Source organism: Nymphaea colorata, chromosome 9, assembly GCF_008831285.2.
Source record: "Nymphaea colorata isolate Beijing-Zhang1983 chromosome 9, ASM883128v2, whole genome shotgun sequence".
NCBI classification, from domain to species: Eukaryota; Viridiplantae; Streptophyta; class Magnoliopsida; order Nymphaeales; family Nymphaeaceae; genus Nymphaea; species Nymphaea colorata.
Window position 1 is genome coordinate 22,463,548 of NC_045146.1, and position 12,819 is coordinate 22,476,366.

At 43.6% G+C, this 12,819-nt stretch overlaps 2 protein-coding genes across 2 annotated transcripts; one reads left to right on the forward strand and one right to left on the reverse strand.

Annotated features, from left to right (window-relative positions):
• Window positions 1-893: 893 nt before the first annotated feature.
• LOC116260002 (transcription factor PCF2-like) lies at window positions 894-2,803 on the forward strand. Its single transcript, XM_031638052.2, has one exon. It carries the CDS (start codon window positions 1,201-1,203, stop codon window positions 2,173-2,175), a length of 975 nt encoding a protein of 324 aa, XP_031493912.1. The 5' UTR covers window positions 894-1,200; the 3' UTR covers window positions 2,176-2,803.
• Window positions 2,804-7,568: 4,765 nt separating this feature from the next.
• Window positions 7,569-12,819, reverse strand: LOC116261389 (bifunctional dTDP-4-dehydrorhamnose 3,5-epimerase/dTDP-4-dehydrorhamnose reductase). The gene is made up of 2 exons (XM_031640128.2): window positions 12,288-12,819; window positions 7,569-8,208 (listed from the first exon to the last, which is right to left on the reverse strand). The coding sequence occupies exons 1-2, from the start codon at window positions 12,744-12,746 to the stop codon at window positions 7,759-7,761; spliced, it is 909 nt and encodes a 302-aa protein (XP_031495988.1). The 5' UTR covers window positions 12,747-12,819; the 3' UTR covers window positions 7,569-7,758.

The following is a 12,819-nucleotide window of genomic DNA, read 5'->3' on the forward strand; positions in this document are numbered from 1 at the left end:
TGATAAGCAAGGTTCAGTTGAGTATATTACTACCAGCTTATGTCAAAGAGACTATTCTCTCTATATTGAACTTTCTTATTTTATGTGAATATTGATTTGCTGGTGCCCACTAGCATCCCGAGTTTAGTTAAGAGTACTTGAACCATAGTAGTTGAAGTATGGTAGAACGTATCATCTGAGAAATGGGTAGAAGTATTTTCTTAATTGTAAGATGCATTTAGTCGTAAGATATCATATTCAGAAGCGTGGCTTTTCTAAAAAGATCAATTGTTGATTACACCATTCTTTATCTCAAATTTGGAACACGATAACTGTTGGTTTAGAACGCCAAGCAAACCAGAAGCTCAGAGACGTAAGGGCATAGGATACATTGTAATGTTATGCGTCTAAGAAGATAGAACTCCAGCAATCACACGCAAGTATCCTTTCTATACTGTGTTGTTTGGAACGTAGCAAACGTTCACTGAGCACAGGGAGCTAGCGCAGAGCTTCTGTCACCAAACGCAAACGCTTCCTTCAAATCCTTCACACAACACACGCAAAAGGAAGCTTTTGTCGATAAAAAAAAAATCCAATATGGGATTAAACTAAACTTTCTCTTAACCTCACGATTAGAGCAACAAGAAATGGAACTTTTCTTTTTTTTTTAATTCAACAAAAAAAAAAAAGAAGAGAAAGAGAGAAATAGAAGCACGAAATTATTAGAAAAAAATATAAATAACAACACTGGACAGGGGGGAAGAAGAAAAACGAGCAACTTGTTTCTCTCTCTTGTTTATCTCTTTATAACAACAGATGGGGCCCACAGAACAGGTGGGGTCCAGCCTCCCCAACATTGATGAGGCCCCAGGGCCGGGCCAGTAGGAGCGAGGAAGCCCTCCACCTGTTTCTTCAAGGGCCCCACCCTCTTACGTCACCTCCTCTCCGAAATTAAACGCCATCTTTCTCTCTCTCTCTCTCTCTTGATTGTTTCCCTTTTCTCCTTCCGCTCTCTGCACTTTGCCCTCTCCACGGAACTTCTCTTCCCTCGTTTTCTCTTTCTAGAAGCCTCTCTCTCTCTCTCTCCATCCATTCTCAGAAAGGAGGGTGGAGGGGAGGCGTTGCAGAGGGGAGGCCGAAAGGTGGTCGCGTGGGGCCGCCCCTCTGTTTTTTTTTTTTTTTCATGCGAGACTCGATTCCCTGACCCTCTCGTTTCCGTCCATGGAGTCGGAGAAGCAAGACGATGAAGAAGGGGCCCGAGGGCGCGTGAGGCTGCCGCCCGTCGATGCTCTCCCCGCCGGCGCCGGTCCTGGGGAGGGATCGTCGTCAGCGTCGCTGGTCGTCCTCCCGAAGGCGGAACCACCGGAAGCGGCCGAGGAAAAGCCGGCGTCCGTTACGGTGAGGCGCGGGACGCAAAGGCGGGGGTCCACGAAGGACCGCCACACCAAGGTGGAGGGGAGGGGCCGGAGGGTGCGGATGCCCGCCACCTGCGCTGCCAGAATCTTCCAGCTAACCAGAGAGCTCGGCCACCGCTCCGACGGCGAGACAATCAAGTGGCTTCTCGACCAGGCGGAGCCCGCCATCATCGCCGCGACGGGCACCGGCACCATACCGGCCATCGCCGTCTCGGTCGATGGGACCCTCCGGATCCCCACCGACCACCCTTCCACTTCTTCCTCCGGCGCCAGCGGCGCGGACCGGAAGCGACGGAGGAAGCCGGACACCGCCTCCACCACCGCAGCCACCACCATCGCCTCGGAGCCCCCGTCCATGATGGTCCCGTTGTCGACGTCGATGATGTCTCACAGCATCTGTGGGCCCATATGGGCGGTGGGCGGCGAGGGCGTCGTGCCCAACGCCGTGGCGGGAGCCATCTGGATGGTCCCAGTCGGCGCCCAGGCCGGATTGTCCCCGGCGGCGCCACAGTGGGCCTACCCGTCACAGCACCACCAGCAGCAGCCCCATCTCATCAACATAGGCGCGCGGCCAATTTCCGCTATGTTCTCCGCCTCCGGCCTGGTAGTTCCCGCGGGCTTCGGCCTGGCCCCACCGTCATCTTCCGCCACGGCGTCTCCTCCCCCGGTTGCTTCCTCGGAGAACGACCCTCCCGCCGGCGAGCCGCTGCACCAGTTCATGGGAGCCGAGACGGACGAGGGGAGCCGCGAGAGCCCCGCAGGAGGAGGAGGAGGCAAGTGACTGGTCTCACGTGCGCACGGCACGTGTCTCAAGTGTGGGGCCGAGTCAAACCACGACGGAAGGCAGGGTCGGTCTGTGGGGCCCGCTTTTTGCGTGGCAGGTCCGGCAGAGTGGGGCCCGCGGGAAAGCGGGCGCCCGGCACGAGTCCTGGGGCCCCCCCCCCTCGACGATGGTCCCCACCTCATCGAAAAGCAAAGCTCGTGGGTTGGCCCCTGAGGCTGGGGCCCACCTCCTCAGCCTGGCTCGCAGTCGCAGCGGGCGATGGAGCGTGACGTGTCTTCCTGTTGGGGCCCGCGCCTCATCGTTTGGCCGAGGCCCGAAGCTCCTGACATGCTCTCCTCCTCCCTTTCTTTCCACTGTTGAAGGTGATTGCAATTTGTGCATAGCGACTGACGATTCTCTTTGTGTCTTCCTTACTTATTATCGTCCTGAAAAATGTTTGCTATTGACTATTGCTGATCCAATTGTTCATTGGGCTTTCAAGTTGCTCTTCTTTTTCTCCATTTACTTCTTATTCATGGCCGATTAACATAGATGCATGGCCTCGAGCAAGCTCCTCTCAACTTGGCTATGGCTATGGTTTTCTCGAGTAGAATACTGAAAAAAAAAAAAAAGTTGGCCATTGATCCTTTTGAGGCTGCTGAATTATTGAACTTGAATCTCGTCAAATAAAGAATGTCACTAATATCTCGCTAGTTTTGTGAAACATGTAATGAAAAGGAGAATAAATCGTGGGGAGAGCTTAGAATTTTATACATTAGTCAACCCACCAAGCCACATGTTTACAAGCGCTTATGGACGCATCCACTTGGTCCTCCTTGTTTATGAATATCTTGCCCACAAGTCACAACTTGTATCAGTTCATGCGATGCCACTTGTCTTGATTCCTTCAAAATTTTCATTCAACAACAGAACTGGTTAGGACTTATGCAGACATCGCGATCTTTAATTTAATGTTGTGAGCTCTCCGCATTTTACAAGTTCTGCCGAGAGCAAGCACCAAATTAACAATGTTATATGTAAACCGTTCTTTATGGCAAGACTAACTGCATGAATGTTGTGTGATCCCATGTGTGAAACCAAAGATAAAAGCGACAAATGCAACCAAACTTTCAAGCATCACTACTTTTTTTTTGATAATTTAGGTTGAGCGGGAGGAAATCCTACGCCACCTGAGTGAGTGAAGGCCGAAAGCCGAAGGCCGAAGCCACCTCTCCTTATTATCCCCCCAAGATTTAGTGTTTAGGGTTTAGGGCATAGAAGCGACTATTTTTAATGCTTTCCGTCATTTTGAAGACCCAAAAACAGGAATTCTATCACTAAAGGCAAGTTTACACCTACAAAAGGGGTGCCAGACTGCCATTAATTGCTATGCGTGTACAATGTGTACATTCTTGGCCCCATGAAAGTTTTATGGTGCGTGTGATATTGTGAATGAAAAGAACTGTTTAAGAGTTTAGTAAGCAAGCGCGTGCAGATATCAAGTTATAATGATATATTTGGAGCGCATTTAATAAGGTGGGCCTTAGTGTATGGCAAAGAATAAAGGGTAGGCATGGGAGCCGGCTACCCGCATCAATATCGAATTCAAAATGGGGCCTCATGGTTATATAGAAGGACCGGCCCAAACATATATATATTTTCAATGTGCGGGGCCCGGCCGATAGCCTGAGGTTAGCCAGAGCTCGGTCAACAAGCATGTCAGCTTGGCTTGAGCCTAGGCTCGAGTTGGCTCTACGGCCTCTCATCGGGTCGTGCTTCAGCCATGCGCTGGTTCGGAACCTTCGTCCCAAAACGTGTGCACCCAGTGACCATATAAAAGCACCATAAAAATCCACATGCATGGATTTTTGATGCAGAGACTACTTTGAGATAAGAGATGGGTGGTGGGCGTTTGATGGATAGCCAGGTGAAACTTTTCGGATGTACTATTTTGGGGGGAATCTTTTTCGTCCCGGACAAGCTGTCACCAAACATTGAAGAACTTTGAAGTCAAATTTCCCTTTTTCAGAGGAGGATTTGAATGATTTTTCATATCTTCACTCGAAGTTATGAGCTCCAACCAGGGGCGTAGGTAGGTGGGGTCTCCGTGGGGCATATGTTCTATGTCGCCCACTCATTGAAATATTAATTAATTTTGAAATTTAGATGAACTTGGGTCCAGGAAGTAGCCCGACGAAATCCAAGTCACTTAATTGAAAATTTGTTAACCATATATTTAAGCTCCTGCATCCAAATATTCAGACTTCTTTCCCTTTTTTCTCCACGGCAAATTACTTCATCATTGGTCTGTATTTGACTATGTTCTCATATGTAGGGAAATGAACACATTGGGTTGTGCAACGATAACCAAGAGAGATGCGTTTTGGATCTACGGATCTGGACCTAAACAACAAGAATAATGACCAAATATCCAAAAGACTTGGTTTGTTCCGCTCCTGCGTCACTTAGCATCTTATTCATCGGTTCCAAATAAAAGAATGACTCTCTCTCGTTCATGAAAGAACGACTTTTCGTGCTCCATGGAAGATTCAGAAATTCAAGAGACGACATTTCCTTTAGAAGGATTGGTGGTGGTGTTTCTGATGGCATATCTGGACGATAAGAAATAACATTTTCTTTAGAGGGCAGGTGCATCATTTTCAAGTTTTACTTTTCAATCTTTGAGCAGGCGTCATAGCCATTGTCTCTACTTTTATTCATCATTTTTGCTTCTCATATGTTGTATGTTTTGCGTCCATTGCTCTTGGATGTGTTCCGTTGGAATGAATTTGTTTTCATCTCTCTCTCTCTCTCTCTCTCTCTCTCTAACCGCCCTCTCCGTGTAGCATATGTGCACTTGTTTCTTGTTCGATTTTGTCAATAACAGGGGATCTATAAGAAATATGAACTAGAAAGATTGACGCTGTGGATACAAGGGATATGAACTAGAAAGCTTCAGTGTGTTCAAGGTTATTGGTCCTCAGGCAAAGTATATTTCTAAGCTAAGGGTGCTCTTTTTTAAGACGTTGTTTGGTAAATATAATACTTTGTGAGTGTTTCATGAATCAGCCTTAAAGATTATGACAAATTGTTATAGGATTCTATGAATCTGCATCAATTTTTTAGATAGATTTATAAAATACTCCAGTGACCAAACAACTCCTAAGGAGTTTACATTGTTGGTCATACTCATACCTCACAGCAAGCGTGAAAAATCAGAGCATTCATTATTTTAAGTTTTAACGGTTTTGGACTGAGGAGATGGTTTGGATCCAAAGATTATCTCCAAGTGCTGGATCAGGAACGGGAGGGACGAGGTGCATGTGGAAATTTAGAAATTAACCCTCAGTTAGTACGCTCAAAACATAAAAAAAATATGCTTCAATTGAACAAAAATGGTCATGACTGACAATGTTTGAAAGGTAAATGCCAAGAATGATGATCTGAATAGAACCATCCACATTCAGCTCACGGATAGCAACCTGAGGCTTCTTCATATTCCAGTTGCATGGGAGGTTATTTGCAGGCCTAAAAGCGAGGGTGGCATTGGAATCAAATCTCTAGAGGAAGTGAACGCAGCGGTCCTTGCCAGCAAACTTTGCACCGCAATGAACAGAGAAGTGAGAACAAATCCAATTGGAGGCTCAGTTATAGTAAAGAGAAGCAGTACGGGCCATTCAAGACAGGAGGCTTCATCAAGAACCAGACCAGCTGATCCGTAGCGCCCCAGGCCTCAAAAACTTGAAGGCAGAAGAATCCTGGAAGATGATCCGCAACAAAGGGTTTTAAAAGCTAGAGCTAGTGGCGAGCCACCGCAGACTATTGACTTTGGATATGTTGCAAAAACATGGACTTTATACGGCGAACAGATGCTTCCTTTGCAACAAAGTGGCGAAATCAATCACCGGGTCATTTTCGAGTGTGAGGTGGCCAATATTCCTAAGATGGAGATCGTAGTTCAGCGAAAAGAAAAAAGATGGAGATCTTAGACTTGCCCCCAACGGTGAAGACAGGTGAAGCTCTTCGCAGATATGGCGAAGGAGATGCTCGAAACGATGGAAGCTCATTGACGAGCTCGGAAGCTAATAGTCATCTTTCTTTTTCGGGTTTTGTTTGCCGAAGGCAAGGGCTTCTGAATTGATGGGGCAACAGGGTTTCTGCTTTTGCTGGTCCGTGTCTCGATATCCGCAGCAACCTGCATATTTATTATTTTGTTGTTAGTAAAAGGCAGGGAGCCGGACTCCCAGCATCCCTTCGTTGGCACGCTGCTAGCATGTCGCTTGCACGTTAAATTCCACGAGTGTGTGCGCAAGCATGTAACGGTAACATACTTGTCATAAAACAATACGCGACTAAACCAAGTCAACTAGTTCTAGAAGGCAAAGTTTTCAATTACAAAGTAGTTTTTCAAATTTCACCTGCTGGGAAAAAAACATCATATGCAGCCAATCAACATGATCTTTTGGCAGGTAAAGACGAGACTCCAGCTTGCCAACGATATTTCCAGTATTAAATATTTAAATGCCCATTTGAAGTGATCAAAGTAGCACGTGCTTGCAGTGTCCCAGAACTCGTCAAAATAATAAATCGTTATTAAATTGATCTAACTCAAAGCATGTGCTTTATTAAATTACTACATCTATATGTATATACAGTGAGGGGTACATCTGCAAGTTGAACAAAGCAAAAAGAGACCCATAAAAAACGTTTAGCATGTAAGCATTTACAGCATGTGGGATATGGAACAGTTTAAGAGAGAGAGATCTGCCCAAACCAATGCATTATGAATGCTGGCGCTTTACCAAGTCTAGCAAGATACATACGGGTGCGCCTTTGGTTATTTTACTGAAGCACATGCTCAATTGAAACATTTCAATGAAAAATTGTGAATTTCCATTAGAACGTTCTGGCATTTCATGAACGCTTGAGTTTGGATATGCATCTTAACAAATAAAATATCTGATCAGACATCTATGAACTATCGAATTTTTACCACCTGATTTATAAAACAGATAAAACGTCCACACACACAGAGAGGAGGTTTAACACAAACAATAATAACCATAAACAGGTAAACAGGATAACAATTTGCCACAAGAAGAGTGTCGATCTCTAAAAGGGACAAGTGTATGTGTGAGTGTGAGAGAGTGAGACAGGAAACCCCCAAGTACGGGATTAGGCATGGGCAAGTAGGTCCAGCAGTTGAACCCAAGTGCCTACTATCATAAGGAATACTGGGTCACATGAGGCACTTCCTTTGTCGGCAAGCACTTCACAGGTGATTAGGGTCGACCGCTGAACCCACTTCTCTCCTAACTGTGTGCACTAACAAGGGTCCTTGACAACAATGAAAACTACAGTAGAAAAAAAAGGACGTAACCAAGAGCAGCCCAAGTCCATATTAACGGAGATTAAAATAGGACAATAGAAGCATACCCTACTTATTCATTGAAAATAACAGCTACAAATAAATGCAACAAGATCAAAGTGCCAAGCTGAACAGAAACCTCACAACGAATTACATGAACTTCCGTCTGCTAAGCAGTTCATAATTCTCATCAGCATTTAAATTAAAGCATCACACAGAGAACCAGCAAAATATTATGCAGACCCCTTTTGGTTTGGCTTAAATACGTATTGTATGAGGGACTCCTTGATGCTCAGAAGTTGAGGAAACTCCTTTTCCAGTTTGGTTGTGTCCAATTCATTGTTGCTTCTTGGGGCAACGATCACCTTTGCCTGTTCCTCCAATGTAAAATTCTTCCACGAGAAATTCGGGTTGATGTACTCTCTGTACATCTCCAAAATCTCATTATGGCTAACAGCCCCAGGATTAGTGAAATTCCAGATACCTGTAAGGTTGCGCTTTGCCATCTCAATAGAAATTGGCAAGAGCTCATCCAATATTGTCATCGAATTGGGAATGTTAACAACCTTCTCATAGCGTGTGATCTTTGTGATGAAGTTGCGTGGGTTTGAAAGGTCAGATGAGATTGGCATCCGGACACGTAAGGTGCATACGTTCTCATAATTCTTGAGTAGTTCTTCTACCTGTTTAGGAAAGAAACAGAGAGAAAAAGTATGAAGCAGATTCAATGTCCCGAAAATTATGGATGCCACAGAAACATCTTTGCTGAATTATGAACAAATGGCAGCAAAAGCAGCTTCATCATCAAAGAACAAAATGCATGCAGCAATGGAGACTAAAAGATTCAATGAATCACAATCCCAACACATGCATGAAACGAAGTTTTCAACAAGTTATCTGGTAATCATATGCCTTTAAAATTGACAAGCAAGGCCACATCTACACTTTGTGTATATCAGTCTTTACTATATTGAATTCCCTTAAAAGACAGAAAATGATGCTGCAATTACTTAAGAAGTTGTAAAATGATGCAGAATGCATGAGCAAAGGCAGAAAATAAACAGACCAATGACAACTATGATAGGTGCTCCCGGTAAAGAATAATATAATGGATATTTGATGCGCTATTGCCCAAAAGGTAAATTAATCTAAGTAGCTTCATTTGGCCAGAGATAAAAAGTTCAAAGAGAAAAAAGAGGACTTGCCAAAGATCTTTGTTTCCCCCATTTCAAGCTTTGGTAATCTGCTTTTACAGTACCAAAAAATGCTCTATGTCAATAATGAAGAACCCTATAGTACTACCGATTATAATACACAATGAAACCAAATAGATCACAACAAACTGACTCCTTTGTGAATACAACTAGGCGTTACACGTTAACAGATTCATTCAACGGTGTAAGGATGAATCATGGGACATTTAATGAAACAAAGAATAAGTTTTCCATACTGTAAATGAGTTAACTCTGCGTGGAACTTACGATCCTTAAAGCTAAGTTCATAAGACACGGTAGGACGATAAAGATGCACGAGGTAACACATTAAATCAGCATTAGCAGTACCTGCATTTTATCTAAATATTCATTTTCATACCTCTGTGAATTTCATAAAACTGAAATTAATAGCCTTAAGAAAAACTGCAGATTATACAAACCATCAATTTGGTAAGATCACTCACAAATATGTCTGTAATCAGGTGTGATCTGAATAGGATAAAGGAGAGAAAACAAAGGAAACAAACTCAAAGGCACTGTTTCCTATATCACTATCATTCTAAGAACAACTAGTAGATGAGCTGTGAATGAAACAAGTTTCCATGGACCCAACTGATGTGGCTTGATGATACTTGCGATAACGATACGCAAGCATCAGCAGCCGTGAAACTATATTCACGTCATTATAAGTATTCTCAATAGATAGACAATTATTCATGTTACACGCCCAGAATTCATGCTCATTTTCCACATCGACCATGTTAATTTATCTTATTCAGCAAGTTTCCTTTAACATGGCAAGAAAATCCTTCATGCAACACAGCTCATCTCTGTAATCTATGCATTTCTAACCCTCAGGCATTTGCAATGTACCATTTCACATTCATCTTCTCCTTACAAATATATTCTGGTATAGTAACATCTGTCAAAATTGATTCTCCAAGCATCGGTATTATCAAAATAATAACTATCCACTGCCCTACTTGTAGAAGTATATTGGGAAGCCAATGTCAACAAGACATTTCGGCCAAAGTTTACTAGTCTTATACAAAATTCACTTGTCATATCTTAGATCATTCCTATGGAACAGCTTTTTAACAGGAAACATGCTTCTGTACAAGCTAACTTTTGAAACCAGATGACTGTCTCCTTCCCCATGCGAAGCGATGCCTCATAGGTACGGGTGTCAGTAAGGGCATGGGTGTTGAGCACTTTCAAAAAATTTGGGTACAGGGACACAGCCATACACACACATAAAAACAATATAGAAAATAGTATTAGAGAAAACTAAATCACCGGAAAATTGCCGGTCACCAGAAAATCCTGTTCCAAAAGTGAAGTTAGACAACAGAGAACATGAACAGCCCTTTAGTGTATGTCAAGAGCTATTCATTTTCATTATATATACATGATGGTATAAAAGAAAACCTAATTGGTGGACAAAATGGACTTTGACCAATTCCCAAACAAATATGGATATAGGCATGGGTGCGTTTAGAACAACCAACAAGGGTTTGATCGTGTCCAGGTCGTGTCCAAGGGCATACCCATATCCATGTCGACACAGGTACCTCACCCAAATAAAGGTACCCGTGTGACAAAGGATCATGCAAGAGATGTTCACCATTCCTTCTCCACCTAATCATTATATTTCGAGCCTTCTGCAGCTTAGACTCTATCTAGAAACTAGTAGGTGGTCGGACACTATATGTTTGCAGAAAATAGTGGAAGACATGACATTTGCCAACTAGTAATTTTAATGCAAACACAAAGAGCAGATAGTCTGACCATCTCTCTAACCTACCACCTCAGATCATTCTGCCAACCAACCACTGAGAAGGGCAAAAAGCTCCCCCCACCCCAACACACACACACTCACACACGCAAAACAAAAAAAGAAAAAAGATAATGCTGATTATGAAAAGATTGATTTAAAAAAGAAAAAAACAGAATTAAGGACATGTCATGAAAATGGAAGTTGAAACATATCTACATCCCCCCACAGGATCCGGAAACCAGTCAAGCAACAGAAATTTTCCACATTCTCTGAATTTTAGAGGAACAGAACTACAATCAGTAGATATAATCTACTTGAGTAACAGAATTGTAGCTCCAGAACTAAATATTCTTCACTAACCAGACTTTTTCTGGGAATCGAGAATTACAAATTAATTCCATTTAATTTTACCTACCAAAACATTATATAAAATTTTCACCAATCCACGAATGTCGTAGATCAATTAGGTCTTGCAGAAACATAATAATTGATAAACACATAATTAGAAAGCACCAAGAAGCATTCATAGGAGTTTCCAACTAGCTGAATTTTTTTTTAAAAAAAAAAAAAGATCCTGCTCATATGGATCTCATTCATTCTATTTCACCAGAGTTTTTCCTTTTTTCTTCACCCACATCATCAATCAAAAAGCACATAGAGCTTTTTTTCTTCTTACTTTAGGAAAAAAAAAAAGTCACGAAGAACCTGACAAATGAAATATTAGAATCACATAACTTTGTCACTAATTTTCTAGCATGAACCTCACTACAGCGGCGAACGATCAGATGACTAGATTCAAGGCAAACCTGCAAAGTTAGCATGATTAACAAGCTTACTGTAAACTACTGCACCTACCAGACTAGTTCTATGCCGCTAAGGATACAGGCACACTACTTCAAGGATGATTACCAGAAACTAAACAAGGACAATGTAACCCATGACTTAAAAGACACTGGTTTGGGTCGAAAGCGTACATACGGGAGGTACACGTGCTATGCTATGTCGAAAATGGTAGAAAGCACACGCAAGCATTGTGTACGGCATAAACAGTAAGCATACTATGCAGGCAAAGCCTACCTAAGTCGGCCCCGACATTCCTTTTTCTGGAAAGACGTTAAGGTTTGGAATGCTCACTTCTGATTACTGCACAGCGTCCTATCTCCAGTCCCTTGGAAATAGGTATTGCAGTTGGCAGAATGCCGATCTCTACGCCAATTCAGTGGCTTAGAAAGCGAGCTTCCTAACAGCAGCGAGTTCAGTAGACTCTTGTAATCTCAGGAGCTATCCTGTGCGCTGTTCAGGAACGGATTCTGTTGCTTAAATGCTACTTTTCTAGTAGGATTCGACCTATTGCTTGATTTGATTGTATAAGAAGTAGAACTCTTTCCAAAACGTGCATGTTGCAGATCTGAATCAAGAGCGCATAAACCATCGAGGAACTTGATTCTGAGGCAATGACACCACAATTGCCAGATAAACTGGCTGAAGTGCATTTAGTTCAGATCCGATCGACGTAGTTCCATTTAGATTAGAAATAGTTCCGGATTCAGGAAAACTATCCACCATATCAGATCTAACTCAATCGAGCTTGAAGAAAGAACGTCACGAAATATATCATTTCGGGCACGACAAAACACTAGCTTTTCTATCAAAATGAAGATAGACTACGATTTTCCGGCCGGATCTTCCGATTTTTGGCTAACATGACTACATTTCCACCTAAAATGATTACTCTTTTAGGAAAATAAGCAAAAGAACAGCGGATTTTTACCATAGCTTTCGTCTTAGAGTAAAATGATCCTATGAAATTCGGGGTGTCTTCCTCCTTGAATCCGATCCCCGACCCTATGGGATGCTTCTCGTCATACTCGAAGATGCAACCCGTGGCGTAGTTCACGAGGATGACACCCCTCTCCCTGCACACATCCGCGAGCGTGAGCGTCCCGACGACGTTGGCCCGGATAGTCTCCACCTTGTGGCTTTCGCACCAGTCGACGTTAGGCCGTCCGGTGACTCCCGCGGCGTTGAAGACGTGAGTAGGCTTCGCCTTCTCGACGTCTTGCTCGATCTGAACTCGGTTCTCGAGCCTGCCGGACGCATACTCGAAGCTGATGCCCTGCGCCCCGCAGATCTTCCCGAGCAGGCCGCCGATCCAACCAGTCCTCCCGTAGATCAGGAACTTGAGCGTCCTCTCCGCCGGCGACGATCCGTTCTCCGCTGTAACCCCCATTTGATTCCTCACCAACGCCAGCCGACGATAGACGACTGTCGAGAGCAGAAGGAGGTGGAGGAGAGGGAGCGAG